This window comes from Episyrphus balteatus, chromosome 2 (assembly GCF_945859705.1).
Source record: "Episyrphus balteatus chromosome 2, idEpiBalt1.1, whole genome shotgun sequence".
NCBI classification, from domain to species: domain Eukaryota; kingdom Metazoa; phylum Arthropoda; class Insecta; order Diptera; family Syrphidae; genus Episyrphus; species Episyrphus balteatus.
This window is the reverse complement of record NC_079135.1, coordinates 130,104,016-130,124,584: the sequence shown is the minus strand read 5'-3', so window position 1 is coordinate 130,124,584 and position 20,569 is coordinate 130,104,016. Positions and strand designations below refer to the sequence as shown.

The 20,569-nt window shown below is 32.8% G+C and overlaps 1 protein-coding gene across 3 annotated transcripts in view; it reads left to right on the top strand.

The window, feature by feature from the left end:
• The window catches only part of LOC129912220 (integrin alpha-PS1), a 117,233-nt gene that overhangs the window by 65,653 nt on the left and 31,011 nt on the right, over window positions 1-20,569 (top strand). For 2 of the 3 annotated variants that reach the window (XM_055990365.1, XM_055990367.1), the window contains exons 2-3: window positions 18,349-18,476; window positions 19,177-19,200. In XM_055990365.1, the coding sequence (XP_055846340.1) occupies window positions 18,349-18,476; window positions 19,177-19,200 (152 nt within the window). The remainder of the gene's footprint in view (window positions 1-18,348; window positions 18,477-19,176; window positions 19,201-20,569) is intronic. The other variant, XM_055990366.1, reaches the window with a different exon arrangement.

Below are 20,569 nucleotides of genomic sequence, written 5' to 3'. Positions count from 1 at the left end.
TTTGAATGAGTGCAATGTGACAAGTAATAAAATTGCTTTTCTTATCATTTATTTTGCCAAGTAAATGGGTTCGCAAAACTTTCAAAATTAGTAAGAACAATCATCTAAGTTTAGTTTCTTATATTGTTTTTTCGACTGCGAAATTTATTCTAAAAGGATATTTATAGTAAACGAATTCTATTTTGATTATTCATAGTCTGGCAACTCTGTTTACTTCAATATATTCTATCAAACAGGATCTAGGTGTACGCAAAGCATACATACATATATTCACGAGGATGAATCGATATCTTTGATCGATGCAATAGGTGTTTAAGAACAACATAACCAAATGATAGTGCGCAGCCACTCAATATGAATACTCTGCATAATGAATCATCTTGACTTGGCACACTTCTTTTCACCCCTCTTTTTTTTCAAAAGAAAAACCTCTTTACTGCCACGGTATATTCCGCCCTCAGTGTGATGCAGCACCTAAGTGCAATGACAAATTGCCCGCAGCGTTAAAATTATCTTTGAAGAACGAAGATGAGGATGGTGACGACGATGAAGATGAAGACTATAAGACGAAACTCCAACTTTGAGGCGAGATTTATAGATCGAGTCTTCGTGAAGAGAAAAGTCAGAACCGCAAAACTTATTTTCCAGGAGGGCGTTCGTTACACACAGAAAGATAGACCTTATTTTCTGCTAAGGTACATATATCCTCCTAACAATACGAAACACACAATCAAACAAAAACTGGAAGAGACACATTATACCTACAACAACTACTCGATCCAACGCAAAATCGAAGATCTTCAAAGATATGAAACGGCCCAAACCATCACAAGTCAAGCCCCAACAGCAGAGAACAACTTGAAACCAATTCGCCTCAATTATCGCGTAGGCAGACGGGATGAATTTCGCTCATTTTTAATCTCACTTTGATATACAAAAAAATATATACATATGTATATCAGTAAGAAACTCATTATTATGAAACAGTGATGTGAAAAAAATTTAGCAAGAACACAGTTTTCTGAGAAATTTTGAATTTCCTCTCTTTGCATTTTTGCCTTAGGCCCTTGCACACATGCGTTTTTTGACCCAGCCATGTCATTCAACAGGAAAGATAACCGTAACGCGTAACGCTGCGTCAACTAACTAATAAATGTTACCGCTCGTGCGGTGACGCTGCAGGAAAACATACTCGCAGGTTCCCAAAACACCGCTGCGTTATAGTTGCGTCAACCTAAGTTTTAGTTGCGTTAGTGTCATTCCTGTAGAATCAAACGCATGTGTGCACAGGACCTTAAAATCTATTTTATCCTGTGTCAATTAAAGCTTAATACACTCACTTTTCGCTTACATACATACCCCAAAATATAAAGTTTCTGCGATAGAATTCGTTATCGTAAGGAATCGACATTTCCAAAGTAACGGCAACGAGAGTTACGTTTATTTCTTTTAAAAAACAATCTATTTTCTTGAAACTTCGTGAGTCATCATTAAGTTGATAACCTAAAAGTTTCACGAAAAACTAATCAAAGGTAGACAAAATTATGCACAGACAAGGACGGTAACGCATAAACCTTGTGCGTTACCGACTTTGTCGTTATATAATTTGGCTACGTTTGACTCATTTTTCGTAATATTTCTATGACATCAACTTTATTATAAGCCCATGAGTCTATATGTTACCTACGTTACTTTGGAATTACCGATATTCAAGCGATCAGATAAAAACTTTTGCACATCACTGTAAGTATGTTTGATTCAATTTGACTTGATTGCCCCCCAAAGGGAAAGCGGATCTCTCTGACAAAGATCACTGCACTTCGCCATATTTGCATTTTACCATCACATCAACTTAAATAAAAAAATAAAAAAGCAAAAGAAACGGGCGCTTTAACTGCTAAGGCTGACTCTATAACACACCAAATGGGAACAGCAAATAAAATATTTACTTAACAGCGCTTTAAGCCCGTTACTTTGGGTGCTGCTGTTTGTATTATAATATGCCACTACCTTCATGTTATATTCTGGATGCTGGCTCAGCAGCATAAATACGAAAGATATTGAAGCTTGCTGCTGCAAGCACAACAACAAAAAACAGGAATATCGACTCTCAATAGTGTGTTACTGCGGTGGCGGCGACTGCGCGGCTGATCGTGATTTTTTGTCATTAAATTTTATGTCATGCTTCTTCTGGCTCTCTTCTCACCTTTTGCGTCGCGTCATTTTAAAGTTCGAAACCAACAACTTCTACCTATTATAAGTTTGCTGTGTTGTACAAACCAACACCAAGGTGAGATGTCAGTGAACGGTTTTCCAGACGCCCACCATACCGCCATACAATATGCTGCGCGCATAATTTATGACAGACGCAAATTACATGTTGCAGCCGAGTCAGCCAAAAATTTGCTTTCTTTCTTCAGTAAGTTAAGTCTTGAGAATGAGATATAATACAATATAACCTAAAGGTGACAAGATTAAGCGGCAGATATATATAAAACTCAAAAGCTGCGAGATTGACGCTTAGAGATAAGACTTTTGCACTTCGTAAGTGACGATTGACTCTATAATGACTGCATAATGATGTTTTTCTTTTCTTTATAGAAGCAACTAACGTTCATAAATATCTATTCAAAGATCGAATATTTTCAATTATATTAAAGTCATATTTTTAATCACTTTGTAATTTACAGTTAAATTTTTCAGATTCAATCGATTTTGAGTTGCGACATAGTCACTCTCAAGCCAAGCCTATTTCCCTGTCATCGTGACTAAAGTCTTAGCTTGTGGTGAAACAGCAGGAGAAGAACATTATTCTAATGACAAGTAGTAGTGAATTTGTCGCTATATGACTTTGGACTCTATCATTAGGAGCTTGCAGTAAGAGTATAAAAAGTAGTAGGAATGAATAAATTAAAATTTTATAACGGAGAACTATTAATGAATAGAATTTTAATGAAAAGGCATCTTATTGTGGAGTTATAAAAATAGATATGTGACATCAGAGGAGTTTATTTTATATTTTATAGATATTCTTAGGAAAATGACAGATATAATGCCAAAAGTATTTTAATGCGTTTTTGTTGAGATCTTTAAAAACTAGTGAACTGTCATATTGAGTTGATATTTGGGCGTATTCGAAAACATCATCAGTATTAAAACTGAGTTTATAAAATCCTGTTTTTGTAAAATTTCGAATCTGTCAGTGCGAAAAGATTTGCCGACAGATGACAGATGACATTTTCACTTTACTGGATAGTGGATTTCGAATAAATAACAATGCAATTCAACTCTGTCTATTTAAAATGTGTTATATAAGTTTATTGTTATACTGTTTTATTATATTGTTATACTTTATAGTTAAATCTCAAGAGAAAGAGATGAAAGTGATTATAACACCTCTTAAATTTGAATCAATTTATCATTTTTGTACGTATTTTTTTAAGTGTATTTATTGAACACACCCCTTGACGGTGTTCACATTGGCCTTACTCCGCCGTCTCATTTTGACGTTTATGTGTTGCTTTCTCACTTGCACTTCATGGTGGGAAATTGATGTCAAAAAGAGTCAGAAAAATTAAAACTCATTTATAATCTTTGGACTCATATAGCTGCCTAAACGAGTCAGCGACGTGAGGCCAATGTGAAATACCGTCCTTCCGATATGGATATCTTTGAGGGCAAAATATGAGTCTGTAATATTTTGTAAAGCTCTAATAGCAGAAAATGACATTCAATGGGACATATAAAGTATCAACTTGAGAGCAGGATATTTTAACTGTTATACAACAGAACTGTTGAGCATAGAGTTACATATGTATGGCTGCGCATAAAAAGTTAATGCAGAACCTGCTTTGCGTTACTTATAATTCTGATGCTAAGAGATGTTACTTTGTCGGTAAGATAGTGTACCGAAAAACATTCTGCGCATGTGTTTCCGTTTTGTTTCGGAAATTACTTGGAATTTGTGCATTTATCTTGTCTTTTTGTTTTTTTTTTTTTTTTAATACGGAGTGAAAGAGTGGTAAAGCCTTTTTACAAAGAATGACATCTAGGCCTGTTTTCAAGAACAAATTTGACTGATTTTGTCGCAGCTGTTCCGCATTTGTTCAAAACCACAGTCTACTCCTACTCTCTGATAATACTTAGTATTGCACACGCAAGTCCTTGTTGTGAGTCTTTTGGAGAGTTTTATTGCTTTCAAATTTACTTTCTCTCCTTTATCTTAGAACTAATTAGTGGTCAGTTTTAATTAATACCATACATTAAAACTTCCAACAGAAAAGGAAAACTCATACTTCTTCCTAACTAAGTCATAAAAAATAAGTCTCCACTCCACATTTTCTTCCATATCTGGGGGGTTTATCTATTTTCGCCATCATCGCCAGTAGCTGGGTATAAGTCCTCTACACAACGCTGAATTAATGATGTTTCGCGTAACCATGATTGCTTATATTACTACACTACAATGTCCAATGTGCATTAACCCAATGAAGACACGTCCAACGCCATTACCTTACATTACATTATACATCCTTGGCACAATCATCAACCAACTTGAGACCATGATTAAAGTCCATGATTAAAGTCTGCACTTAAAGAGACGCCAAATCAGTAGAATGTTGGGTATAGCTAGGCTCTATAGAAGAGGCGACACTAACTAACTAACTTTACGAACAGAAAAAAAAATCTTTAATCAGCAAAGCTCTCATCATTTGTGAGCGCATTGCGCATGCGCACAGAGCTCTGCTTGTTAACACACAAGCCACCAAACACGATGGACGCGACGACCGACGACTCCTTGCACACTTGCCAATTATATTTGACATTTTCCCCCCCCAAAGTGCTGCTAACACACAACTGACAGCCAACATATCTCGCAGCTCTAAGAGCACACATTAGGATGACACGAGTGAGAAAAAATAAATCTCGAAACTCTATAGACGCGCTCGCACCGCTAATAGGACACACATAATAGTGGTGGTCGCTGTGGCGGTGGACAGTACAGATTCTCTACTACAAGTTTCACTGATCGATGGAACGACCAAATGACCAGGACCGGCCGGCGCTTGAAACAAAACCATTACCTCCAAACTAAGCAAACCATACCTATCCCCTTCTTTATTATTATTTTACTCTCTGAGCTATACGCACATTTAACATTGAGGAAGTTTATGCTTACGCGGGCTCATTATACACAACACATGGACTCTAGGTATACCTTCGTTCTACTTCATTGGTGCGCACACCAGAAGGTAAACTTTGTATTTTAACTTAGAAGCAATGGCCACTGTCTTCGTTTCGTTCGTCGGTCTTGTTATCTTCCATTTATAGAAGATTTGTTTGAGTTTAATTAAATTTACGAACTTCGCGCTCGTTGTAAGCAGCAGCACACATTGCAAACAGCAGCAAAATCTATGTGATGTGTGCATGTCGAACGTGTTGAACACGAACCCGACCCAACGTTCCATGCTGGCCCGTATTTGGTCATTGGTTCGTGACTAATTAAAATACTTACATATATATATTTCCGATTTAGCGCCTTAATAATTAACAACATTTTAGCCTCACAGACTCTTGTACCAAAACATTGCTGAACATGATTATTTTTTTAAAAACATTGAATCGAACAGTGCTTTTTTATTTTTTGTTTCAAATCAGTGCTGTCATTAAAAAAGAAGAATTAAATCCCAAATCTACGTTTTTTTCTATTCTTCAGTGCATTGTAGACGTCCTACAGTGTATAACAGTTTGTTTTTATTCCATAACTCCTACAGAGTATACCAGTTTGTTTTGAAACCACTTATTAATGACATTTCTCTTACACCTACAGAGTATAACAGTTCGTTCTTATTCCATAACTCGTACAGAGTATAACAGTTTGTTTTTTAACAACTTATTTATGACATTACTCCTACACAGAGTATAACAGTTTGTTCTTATTCCAGTTATTGATGCCATTATCCGCCTTTTTTTGGAGATATTAGACGGCATGAGTAAAAATCTAGTACTACAACTACTTATTTCTAACTAAACTCGAGCAGAAGATCATTTTTGTTGATTGTAGTACTAAATCTACTAATCATCTACTCATTAGAGGTCTAGCAACTCCAAAGAAATATTGTTTAAACAGCAAAAAGTTGGTATATACAGTTGTTATTTAAAAATCAATTAGAAAGTAAAAGTAATAATTTTATACAACTAATTGTTTTATACGCTGTTAATACACTGTATACTGGATTCAATAAACAGTCTAAGAACTTTTATAATTGTATTGATCCCATTCTATCTACTTTTTTGTGTTTTAATCTGGAGTGAAACGTTAGTCTTAAAAGTAAAAACCTATTATATAGATAGAGCCAATAGCTCTAAAGCAACTGTCAATGCAATGAAAACTGTTATAATTTATAATGGAATTCAGTGTTTTATTAACTATTTACTACTTTCAAATCCAAGTGGAGAAAAGAAAACTGTTATAATTTTGTGTGGAATCCATTTATTTATTTAAATTGGTATATTTCACACGTCAGCTACTGTCAAACCTAATTATAGACAATAAAACTGTTATAATTTTGTATGGTATCCAGTGTTTTATTAAGATCCGACTATTTCACTCCTCGACTGCTGTCAAAGCCAATTGGAGACAAGAAAACTTTTCTAATAATGTATGTAATGTAACCACGTACCATAGTACAAACGTGTTTTTGCATTTAGATAACGAGTATTTGAATAATTGACATTCACATATACAAATTGATAACATATCGCATGCTGTCATGTTAACATGTGACTTTATTGAGATTTCGAACCTCAAAATGATGCTAGGAGTGAATGCATTTTAAGTGTTATATAAAAATTCGGAAACACAATCTCAGAAAGTCGAAAGAAATGTTCCTAATTAAGTTTCTTAATCGACAGCACTGCCTTTCTGTTCAAAGAGAAACTGTAGTAGGTACTGCTAATTAAATGAACCATTTTAGGAAGTAAACCTCAAATATGTCGAACTAACTATACTCTCCTTTAAGTCTTGTAGGTTGATAAGATCACTTCACCCACATAATTTATCATGTGGCTTCCAACAACCAGCTATAACTCCATTACGAGTAGAAATGCAAGTAGTTGGTACATAGTAGTAGCTGAGAAAATCTCATTAAATTTTACTACTTAAGCCATTAAGTGTTGAAATCAATAGAATTGATAGTTCCGTTTTAGGCTCATATACACCATTAAATTCAGTTAGCAAAAACCCATAAAGATTTTGCATGCAGTAGTTTTTTTTCTTTGGCAGCTTAAATGGTACTTACTCTGCCCCCATATAATTGAATTGATGTCCTATCTTCAACTTTCATGGCATGTCCCTCGTCAAATTGCAATTTGACTTAATGGTCAATCACGGTTTTGCAAAAAAAAAAAAAAAAAACAACCGGACGAGGGCGTTAGGTCAAGCAATCAGTGTAAATTGCTTCGGCACATTGTATAGAATGTCCAAACGTCCGGAATCCTTCCATAAGAGTTGCCATAAAAAGACAGAAGAGGGTGAAAAAAATAGTATCTTTTCGAGATTTAACGATGCATTTCTCACACCCGATGTGTTTTTCTTTCTATTGACGGAGTCCATTGTCTGTCCTTAATCGTTTGGCCTCTTCGAAAATGTGCTTAAACTCGCTCTGTCTTATATCTGCAGGAAAAAAAAGCAGAGAGAGAACTTATCGATTTCTTGTCATCGATGGCAAACAAAATAATGTTCCGCCAGGATCGACGCGACAAACACAATAACATGAAGAGGGTGTGCGTTTGCATTGCTAATCTACAGCACGACCGTTTTGTTTGCCACACTATAATCTAAGTTACTTTCCGGTGTGTACATAAACTACACTAAACAACACAGTACCTAAAGTGGAACCTTGTGTGGATGAGGTCGGCATCTGGGGGCGAGTAAGTGCAACAAAACGTTTTAATGGTTCACGATTTTTTGCATTCTTCTTTTTTTCATGGAAGTTTTTTTTGTATTTTTTTTTTTGTGTTCTTTTTCGAGGGGCCCTAAAAAGTGTACCTATAGAAGAAAACGGTTAAACGGTTAAAGATATCTTATAGAAGCACGACTGACTATGGTGGACTAATTTGTTGTCGTGTTTCGTGTAGCTCCTTAATTTTTATTTGAGTTTTGTGTAAATATTCACGCGCTAAAATTGTTCACAAAAATATGAGAAACATATTTTCTGTTCACTAAACATATTTTAGGGCATCTTTGGATCTAGTAGTTGGTGTAGTCTCACTGAGAGTGTTAGATAACAATAATAAATAATAATTAAAAAAAATATCCATTCCTTCGCTAATGCAGAAGAATATGTTTAACATATCAGGAAATTATACATATTGATGTACCTAATTATGGAAAACTTTTGTTTAAGCAGTCATTCTGAAATATTTAACAAATGATTAACAGCTGATAAACAGCTGATGAACAGCTTATAAACAGCTGATAAACAGCTGATGAACAACTGATAAACAGCTGCTAAACAGCTAATGAACTGCTGATGAACAGCTGATGAACAGCTGATGAACAGGTGATGAACAGCTGATGAACAGGTGATGAACAGCTGATGAACAGCTGATAAAAAGCTGATGAACAGCTGATGAACAGCTGATAAACAGTTGATAAAGAACTGATAAGCAGCTGATGGACCGCTGATGAACAACTGATGGACCGCTGATGAACAACTGATGGACCGCTGATGAACAGTTGATCAAAGCTGATGAACAGCTGATGAACTGCTATGAGCCAATAAAAAAATAGTTCACAAGGTGAAGTTTTCTCAATCCAGACAGTAGTTCTACTGCGACTGTTTTGACATTTCAAAAGGGTTCTTTTCTGTTATTGTTGACATTAGTTGTTTTCACTGACGCTGTGCTGGAATGTTCTAGGTAGAAAAGTACAGCTTTTTGCTGTTCATTGAGTTTTTTTCTGTGCTGAACTGTTCTAGTTTGCTGTTCATTGACAAATCTAGAACAGTTTAGAACAGGATTTTCTGTTCTTGCTTTTGAGTCAGATCCAGGTTAGAACAGATTCGTGAGAAGTTTCAAAATCAAAGCTGTCATTTTTTGTTTTTGTTTTGATTTAATTGTGCGAATATTCCTCGGGTGTTTGTGATTTTTATAACTAAAAACAATTTTTAATTATATTTTCCGCAGTAAAAAACACAAAAAAATAGATAAAACTAACGAGAACCGTTAAGCAAAAAATTCACATAATTTACAATTTGTTGTTTTTTTTTTTTGACAACTGACGTTTAAATGAATGAAGGCGGCTCAAATTAGACCAGAAACTGGTCTGAAGGCGGTTCAAATTAGTATGGAAATTATAATCACCGCGAAGTCGATTGCATATGTATTAGTGTGGTGAAAATCTCCATTCCGAGAAATTGGAGCCGAAGTCGGAACGAATGACGTCCGGCATTTTGAAATCGATCGATACTCGAGTATCGAATATGTTTGACATTTCTAACATAACAAAAAACTCTGTTTATCAATTTTGTTCACTGAAATTGTTTTTTTTTTTTTTATTTTAATTTTTTTTAGATCAAACAATTACAATAAATACAATATTAAAATAAATATTAAATAAAATAAATCTTTTTATTTGTTGTTGCTGTGATGCGTTCTTTTATTCGACGATGTTAACTATTGTTAACAATAGTTAACTTTCATCGTTCCTAAATGAGAAAAAAGTTACAAAGTGTAACATCGTGACGTCACAACATCGTTCCTAACTCACAACATTTTTCCAACTCAGCTTCTGGACTTGAGTTTCAATGTTAATCTGTCAAACACAACTAAATGGGGAAGAGAGGGGATGATGTGAGAAGAGAATTTCTTGTTTGTTTCCATATTTGAAATTATTGAATGCATATTTTTGTTTCAATTTGCTTAGAATTCAATTAAAAAGAATTATTTCAGTACCAAATTAATTTTTTCTTGTTTATTCATTCATAAAATTAATCTCAAAAATTTTTCTTTTGACAGATCAACAAAATGTAACATTTAGTCGTTCCTAAATCAAAGTTAACATTTTGTAACAAAATGTAACAAAAACAAATACAACGATTTTTTTTTGACATAACAACAATAGTTAACATTGTTCAATAAAAGAACGGACCACTGCTGTTGTTTGTGCACTTTTGGATGTCTAGTAGCTATTAACTCCTTTGTTGATTCCTTCCTTTGTTGATATCTCCTGCTGATTCGTTATTCTCTAGAAAGATATTGATTTAACAATGATCAGGAGATATATTAATGTTATTAAATACCTGCTGTCGATTCCCAGTAATTCGCGTTACATCCGGATGCATTGGTGTACCTTGGGGTAAAGGGGTTGGTTTTTTTCCCAATGTAAATTGGGTTTGCATGTGGTGCACTCGGCCGGGTGGTTTTTGAGAATGTGCAGATTGTTGCTGCACATTCTATCCGATTCTATTTACTATCCGATTCATCATCACATGGAGCAATATTATGTACTTTATCTTTGACTTCAAGAATTTTGCCAAACAACGACACGAGACACGACGCGACCAAACACTTCAACAAAAAATAACAAAATGACGCTTTGGCTCTTGTTGGCTCTTGTTGGCCTTGTCTTTCTTTTCCTTTTCTCATTTTTCACCACGATTCTCGTTCGACTTTTGTGTTCATACACAAAAAGTTGCAAGTGTGTGAGTGCAACCCCGATTTTCGCGGTCTGAGGTCGGAGTTTCTTTGTTGAACTCAGTTTTCTTGCTTGAAGGGTTCTAACATGTTCTGACGTTTCTCATGAAACTGTGCTGTCCTGTCCTGTTCTGATCTAGAAAAATCCTCGGTGAACACAACTATTAACTTTTCAAATTCGCTGCTATTATAGTTATTCTACCATAAAACTAGTAGCTTTTTGCTTGTTGAATCATTTACACACTTTTCTACAATCCCACTCAATCAAATCAAAAAAAAATCAACAAATTAAATTCAAAAATCTAAAATGATAACCAATAACCAAAAAGACGTGTCTATTTTTCATAGTTTTCGGTTTGGATCCATAACCGGAAAGAGCGGGGTCAATTAAATAACAATTCTTCGTAATTTGGGGTTCAATGGTGAAAACACCAAATATGAAGACAAACAAAATTGACTTTTAATTCACAACTCGTATACTCACTGGCATTCGTAATTTTATTTAATGGAATTGAAAGGAAGGGAAAGGAAATATTTTGAACTCTGTGGTCGGTTGGTCTATTCTATTACAAAAAAAAAAGAGTAAAATTATAAAATTTAATTAAGAAAACGTCCATCCACACGAAACGAACTTGAATGCCATTGAACTTGGTATATTGACGTGTTTGTCTTCTATAGAGCTCCTAAAGAGATTCTCGTCAATATTTATATAAATTGACGTTGATGTATGAGTTTTTACGTATATACATATGTACCATCGCTATCAGCAAGTTTTATATCATGTTGATCTTCTCTAGATTGTCATTTTCTCGTAGGCTGCAATATTAATTGGACTCAGAGAAGATGACAGCCAAGATGACAGGCGTTTAGGTTTGTTTTAAACTGTCAATAAACCAGATTCATTAAAGAAGCAAATTGAAGCGTGCTTGTGCTTTCTCAAAAACCAGCATCTCTGGTTTATATAATGTAGGTATACTTTTATAGCTATTTTTGTCTGTACAACCAACCGCCTTTTTATCGAAAACTGAACTTGCTCTCTATAACGAACGTATAAATAGTTTCTATAAAGCAAGTTAAAGAACGAAACGAAACGAACGAATAGCCTAATGCACTTCTCCGGTTTTTATCAGATGCATGCATAATTAAATCCAAAGCAAACGCATGTTTGTTCTTCTTGTGTTATCTTGAAGTGCATACACGCTGCGCACACTAATTTTTAATTGCGCATAGAACCAAGGAGGCTCTTATAGGAGCTTATCAGTCGTATACTTAGACGTATAGCCTCGACCGACCGACATGTGCATCCTAAGTACCACATTTTCGTTCCAGATTCTCTCTCTCTCTCGTGTTCTTTTGTTTAGATCCGAACAGAACCAAAACACCGGATGCAATTATATTATATTTTTTTCGGGTCTATCCGTCTTTCTCTTTCTCTCTTTTGGTTTTCAAGAGTCCAAGTCTTTTTGATTGAAACGCATTTTTTGGTTAAGTGGAACTCTCTTCAATTGAATTAAATATGAGAGACTTGAAATATTTTGAACGTTGCTGATCAGACTGTTAAATTAGTTTGCGTCAACAATCGAATCAAAATTAATTGCTAGTCCAGAGACTGTTTCATCCTTCGAAAGAAAGACAAAGACTGTCACGCGACCAAATTCAAAAATAGTCATTTTTTTGTGTCTCCTCTTTTTTATGTGTCCACCACCGACGCGATAACATTGGACTCTATCCACAGTCTTTATAGCTTTATGTTGGACTTGGGGTTTTCTTTGAGTATTTTTTTTTTCTTTCTTATAGCAATAATTGTCGTGCTATTGCTGTTTCGAGAGAGGTTTTTGTATAATCTTTAATGTCTAATCGCTTAGTTGCAGTTCGTTCATAGAAATACCCTCCTCCTCTTCTATGTTAACATATGTTTGTTTGGAAGAAGTGTAGTTTTTCCTTATTCATCGCGTGTAACCAATGTGACTAAGTCGCAACTATACAAACTATGGGGTAGACATCTCGGTGCCCCCAGGTCCATATATGGAATTGGTCACATTCTTTGTTTAAAGCACTGATTCATCTGGCTTTTTTACTTTAACCAGGCTGGAGGCACAGACGGAATTGATTTCAATTAATGTGTATTTCAATTTCAACAAGTTCATGGTCAAGGGGAATAAACTTGAGTGAGTTTGTGAATTGAAAAGAGTCAACGAAGTAAAGTTAAGGAAGGAAAAGGTTTTAAAGAAGTTTTTTGTTTCTATTTAAATAGCGGGTGGCGGATTTTAAGCTTAGAGGCCGGAGTAAAAATGAAACTCCGCCGTGTTGTATAAAATTCAAATAACAAGTGTAGCTGTAGGTCTACACCTTACTTATACATATATTACTGGCAGAGCAGGCCGAACTGCCACCGCTCGCCTTTTTGACAGCGGAACTGCCGCCATACCACAGCCGCACTATGTTCAAAAATGTCTATTCCGTCGAACAATATTGCAAAAACATAGGCGCATGGCAGCCTTGACTAGATTTTTGTACTTATACAAATACAGCCATATTTATAAACGCGTCACAGTGAATGCATAACGCTATGCACTCCTTATAATTTCTCTGAATACGAAAACCTTATTCATAAAGCTTACGCAACGTTGAATAAGGATATTATAAGCTATACCTACGCTTTTGGGGGTTGAATAGTGCCTACATAAGAAAAGTTTTGTATTAAAATTATTATTTTGACATTAAATTAAAGAGTTATAGTTTCGGACAGTGTTCATATTTATTTAATTATATTTTGCTACAATTTTTAAACAAAAAAATATAAAAAAAAAGAAAAATGTCATGGTGACCTGGTACCCTTCACCCACTGACCCTCTTACTTTAGACCAACTCGGCTTGGAAAATCGCTTGTGAAAAAACACCATTTATGATGTTCTTATGCCTAAATGTAAAAAATTCCCCTTTTGTTTAATTTTTTTTTTTGAGATAAACACCTTATAACTTTATTGAATCGATATTTTTTTATGAATAAGGATTTATGCAAAGTTGTTTAGTGACTACATAAATCCTTATGCAGTGCATAACTATTTAAAAAAATAGTTGGTAACCATATAACCCCAAAATACGCAATTTTTTTATGAAACATAAATAGAAGAGATGTCAAAATGGTGCTAGTTTACAAAATTATCCATGTAATAGCGTAATATTACGCTATTTAAAGTTACGCTAGATAAAAGTGTCTTTTACTAATTTGTCACTTTTTGGACTCTGTTTTAAAAACATTTGATTTTTTTTAAGAATATCAATCTATAAATTTTATATTTAAGATCTAAAACGTTTTTGACCTGAATCTAGCTTATATACTATTTTGAAATGAAAAATTCTATTAAAAGGCTTATTTTGGCCGCCATTTTAGAGCCACCATTTTGGAGCCACCATTTTGGAGCCGCCATTTTGAATAATAAAAAGTTGGCAGTTTTTTCTCCATACAAATATCCTGCAGTGTACCAAATTTGTATCTGAAATCGAATGGTGTCAGCGCAACACCAAACGATCTAATCCATAATCCATAAAGCTCTTTACTTTCAGACTTGAAATTCCAAATTCAAGCTTCGTCAGCGCAACGAAAACACGAATTGGAACTTTCAAACTCCGAATTTAACTCTAAACAACATTATACCTGCGCCGCTTTGGCTGCCATTTTCATTTCCGTCCAAATATATGTACATATATCGTTTCTGAATTCACCCTCATCTTGAATCATTTTGCACTTTTTCTTGATAATAAAAAAAAGTAATAATAATAAATAAATACATAATGATGATCAAAATGCAACTTTCCATTTTTTTTCATTTTTTCACAAAATTCATGTAAAACTCTATTTATCCACAAGATAGAGAATTCGTTCATAGAATCCGGCTCGAAGGACCATGTTTCGATAGCTCATATTTTACCTTGAGTTCGAAGTATTCCAATATCTATTTTTAATATTTAGATCCAAATTTGTAGGTAGTATAATATTTATTTCCGTTGAGAAAAATTAGAGGTTTTCAATTCAGAAGAAATTTTATAATAACAAATATTTTGAGAGCAAAAACTCAATATTGAAAAACATTTAAAAAACAACAAGTAAAAATTTAAGTTAAAATTCAAATTAGAATCCTGATCCTTTATGCTGGCGGCAACACTAGTGATTTCGTAGGATTTATTCCAAATTTTTGCTCTTATTCTGTTCTTTTAAATATCTCTCCTAAAATTACAATATTCTTATTATTCTTGTTATTCAGTTTTCTTAGAAAAAAATAAGTTTTTGTGAAGTGATCCAATCGGGTATGGTTTTTTTAAATTTTACTGCCGAAAGCTACTATCGTAATTAGTGTTTTGTGGAAACAATTTCAGAGCTAATTCTTTGAAATGTTGTTTTTCTTATTAAACATATATTATTCTTCAAATAAAATAGGTTTTAAATAGGAAAAAGATGTGAATTTTGGTAATTTTAAGGGGGGCCGGAGATAGAACACAAAAAAAGCTTTGAAATTCAAGAGTTTCCTGTATTCGGCCCCCTTTTATTGATAAAAGTTTAAAAAATGGGGAAAAATAAATACATTTTTAAATCATTTGATATTATAACTTATTAACAATCAAAATTGTTTCTAAATTCTTAAAACACAAAAATTTAAATAAAAAACATTTAATTTATTTAAGCTTGACCTTATAAAGTCAGTGGCCGGAAATGGGACACTGATGGCCGAAATTAGGAAACAAAGGCCAGATTTAGGAGAATCGGACTTTTTTATACAAAAACTTCAATAAAATATTTTTGGGAACTATTATTACCTATTTTTTTTAACCATACTGAAAAATTATTATAAAAAAGTACATTTTATTTCAAGAATTATTCGAAAATGTTGATATTTGACGTTTCTGTGCTTTATTTTATGAGACAGAATTCTTAAGGGGCCGCCGGCTACTAGCAACTCTACCCTACTTTATTCGTACTGGTATTTAGCTCGTTTTATTAAAAATTCAGGGTCACGTAGATTTTTATGTTCTACAACATCCAGGATCATAGCTTGTCAATCGAACAACTTTTGGCAGGACATGGTCTATTGTTTTGTGATGTACTAGTAACGAGTACTTACACCTTTTGGCGGTTATGCTACATTTTTGAGTGGTCCATTGTTCAAATTTGCTATACCTATCATCATTCATCATAAGAGTAAAACTCATCAATTAGTTCGCCAGAGGCTGGGAATAGAGCTCAGACCCCTAGCGTCATAGTCCATAGCACTTGACAGGATAATATCTGATTCTCTTCTTGACATATCTTGATTAGGTACGAAGCCAGCTCTCCAACAATCTTTGCAATGTATCCAATGACTGTAGTCGTCTATAGAGCGATACATACTAAAAATTTTCGTTTGGAGATTCCCAAGAGGTTACTAAGTGGTACGACTCCAGGTGACCTTCCGGAATAGATAATAGATTGCAGTCAAATTCACTTATGTGATTTCACTTATGTCCTTAAAAAGACATCATCAGATTTTCTTATGATACCAAATGCAATTATCTTAAATATAAATGGGGTTAAAGTGGCTATATTCAAGTTCAATTCCTTACAAAAATTGTGTTTGTTTAAGTTCAATGACGATATCATTCTCAAAAGTCCATATGACTGCATGTCCCCTTTTGAGTCATTGTACCTAAATATATTTTTTTTTTCTAAATGCCCAATTATTGTTAAAAGATTTATAAAAAAAATGCTTTATGACTATCGTAAGTTCATCGAATTTAAAATTCCTTTTAAACATTTTCCAGTCTTTAAGCAAAAGCAAACACTTCAAAAAATTATTAAAAAAAAAAACGAGTATAATAAGACATAATCTTCTACGTCAAATACTCTCCCATCTAGCTATACATCAACTGAGTAAAACAAGTGGTAGAGTGGATATGGACCCCTTCAAGTGGCAATCCACTTCAAAACCATTCAAACTCCATTCCATATTATACACAAAACAAAAATAAATACAGAAAAACTCTTGAGAAATAATGAAAATATAATCATAAATAAAAACGTATGACTGGACATATGGCGCGTCTAAAAAAAATTTAAATAAAATAGAAGACAGTTGGAAATTGTTGGTTTTTCTGAGGGAAAGTAGTGCAATTTCATGATGTGATTGTGTGCTCTTGGGCCAAGACAAATATTTAAAGTATCAAATAGGTCGTGTGCTTAAGTAATTAATCACAGAAGCTGAGAAGAGTATATGAGTATCAAACTAATCGGGCACACGAGTCGTTACACCAAATTTGAATATATTTTTTATACTCTTGCCACTGTGCATCGCTAACTGTGGGACTGAAGTTACTGAACATAACATAAATTTTCAGACTTTTTAATAAGATTGTATGCCAAACTAACAATTTTACTTCTGTAGGTAAAGCTTTACAGATGCTATTTTAGCTTCTATTAAGCTTTTAAAGTGCTGTTGGAACTTCTGTAAAGCTTTAAAGAAGCAAAAATTTCTTAAACACTCCCATAGTCTTAGCTCTAACCATTGGAGAAAAAAACCATAATTTTCAATAAAAAGGAAGTCGAAATAAAACAAAGGAACAATAAGAAAAACTTTGGCATTCTGAGGAGTTATACCGCAGCCTTTGAATATGAAAGTACATGACAAAACCTTATATAGCAACAAATTCGAGCGTAATTAAAAGCATATCTTATTCCTCAGTACAACAAAATTAAATTTGACAAGTAAAAGCTTATATAAGGCTTCTATAAAGCTTTCAATAGAAATATTTTCTTATCGATCATAAATCATCGATCACAAATTATAAAAGAAGTCTTATATATGTAACTTCCGAAAAACTTTGGCAAGTGAGCTAATAGAAGTTAAATAAACGCAAGAAGATCTATAGACATCTTAACGCAGTCCAACCAAATTTAAAAGATGTTTCTGTTTTACTTTATAGAAGCTAAAAGTACTTCTGTTATACTTTATAGAAGCTGAAGTCTTATTTGTTAAAAGTTGAAGCTTTTTGAATTAATTGAATTATTTCACAATACAACAAATTTAAATTTGTCAAGTAACAGGTTGTATAAGGCTTCTATAAGACTTTCAATAAAACAATCTTCTTATTGAAGTCATAATTTCCCTAACAGTTTCTATAAAGTTGTTTACAAGTGGTTAAAGAAGTATTATAGAACTTCCGAAAAACTTCGGTAAGCGAACTTATAAAAGTCAAACGAACGCAAGCAGATTGAAAGAAATCTTTTCAAATCCCTACCAAAGTTGAAAGGAGCTTCTGTTATACTTTATAGAAACTGAAATTTTATTTGTTAAAAATTGTAATTTGCACCACTGTACAGCGCCTGCCGCACGCCAAACCACCGACAATAACAAACACAAAAATTAGATCAGATATCATCTTACACGATGTCACAATTAATCTCTAACCAGTGTTTGCTCACGTAAACTGTAAATGAAGTCAAAAACAAGCTAAAAAAAAATAAGATCATGTAAAACGAGACGATAATTGCTTAACTATTTCTCAAAATCTATATTCCAACATTAATTTAATGAAAAAAAAAAATAAATACAAATAAAATTAACATGTATTTATGTGTATCTTTAAATTTATATATTTTCTTCTTTTATTTTTCTTCAGGTTACTGGTCGGTGCACCATTGGGGAAGAATCTGCAGCCACAATCGAATCATTCGGGTGCATTATACAAATGTCCGATCACGCAGAGTCGAAATGACTGTGAACAAATTATCACCGACGGTCGTCGATGTAAGTAATATTGAATTAAATTAACTTTTTGTTCATGTTTTTATAATTTGTAAATTTTTAATGAAAAATTTCATTTGTGTTTTTTTTTTTTATTCTCTTAAATTTTGATTTCAAAAACTGGTGAAGGTATTTTTCCTCAATAAAATTAAAAAAAAAAAAACTATCGCTAGAATATATCTTTGTTGCCAGTTTCATATGTAAATGTCCAACATCATTGGACCATAGATTTGTTTTTTAGTATTTTTAATTTCCATAAATTAAATAAAAAAGATTGAACGAGAAATTACAGTTTTCTTTTGCATAAAATAAAAACAAAAATACCAAAACAAATTGTAAATAATATTTACTAGAAAACTTTTAGTAATTTTTTTAGTTGAAATGTAATAGTTGAAAATAATTTAATTTTTTATGTAAATAAATAAAATTTAATTTTTTTTTATAAAAACTTGTAAATAAAAAAAACTAAAAAAAAGAAAAATATTAAAAATTTATTAAGTTAAATCAAAAAAATTAATGTAATTGAATTTATTCATTTATTTTTTTCTTTCTTTTTTTTATATATATTATTCCCTCCCCTCTTTTGAATCCGGTCTTATAAAAATGGACTTCTGAAAAAAAATATCAACAAAATTATACACACACAATTAAATATTGAATAATTAAAAACAAAAAATTTATAAAAAAAAAAAAAAAATTGTAGCGCCTGGCGGAGCTTATGAACCTTGTAAGTGGTATGGGTGCTTTATTAGTGATTAACTTTTGAGTTTTATTGTTTTTTTTGGCTAACAATTTTTTTAATTTTAGATTTTTTACTCTGAATAATTGGCTAACATTCATTAACAATGCATTAAAATTTTAATTTTTTATTATTCGTTGATTTTTTTTTTAACAATTTACTTCGAAAAAGTTTATTTTTTTTAAAATTCAAAATTTATTTTTTTTTTTCTTAAATCACCTCATACAGCTCCATTTAAAATTAAAATTTGTGTATGGCTTTTATATGGCAAGTTAAGGCTTCTATGAACTTAATGATCTTCAAATAATACTTGCCAAAACTCTAAAGTTGCTTTGCAGTTGTTGTGTTGAAAGGCCAGTGTTTTTCTTCCAACGATGTTAAACTTTTTTATAAAATAAATGTTTGTTTTTAGTTTTGATTTTTAAAACCATTTTATGCAGTTTTCCAGAATTTGTTCCGAGTTTGAGAAATTCAATTTGGGTTTGCTTATTTTAATTTTAGAAATCACAAAATGCCACACAATTTTAAAAATTAAAAACAGGCTTTAAATGAGTTTCAAAATTAATAGTCGATTTTAAATAGAAAGTTTAATGTTTCAGTCATCTTTTGGTTACTTAAGTACGGGTAATAAGGGGTAATAATGATTGTGGCGGGTAATAAGGCCAACAAAATGGTTGGTTTTATATGAGACAATGTTTTAAACGTGCAAAAGTTCAAATTAAAAGTGCATTATGTTTGTCTAATCCACGATTATGATTAATTCAAAATATTTCCAAAGTCTTTAAAATGCCAGTCCACAAATTCAATACAAAATTTATGGCTAAGTTTAGTTTTCAAGTTTTTGACATCGAGTATTTACAGGTTGTTAACATCAAGTCGGTTAACGGACTTTTATTTTACGTAATAACTTCATAAAAAAAACAGGTTGTTTGCTTTTGTAAAAAAGAAATGATTGTTTTTACATCAACCTTGGCTGTACAGCATCTACAAACTACAAAAAAAGGTAGAATTTTTTGAGCCCAATCAATTTAAATAAAAAAAAGCATGAAAATCAATTTTTTTTTTCTTCCATTACCTTAAAGTCGATTTTTTTATATGACAACCTATAATAATTTTATATCATCTGAAAGCTTGTCATTTAATCTTTAATATGATGCTTCAATCATATCTGTACGATGCCTACAAAAAAAGCAAGAATTTTTTTAAAGCCAACTATTTTGGAATTTCAAACTGAAATTACGGTACTTCATTAACTGGTGACTGGTCGTGGTCATCTGCAACAGATCTCCACAGGTGTTTTGTCGTATTTTTGAAGTTTTTCAATTTAAGATTGTGTAACTTGTAGTGAATGTACCGT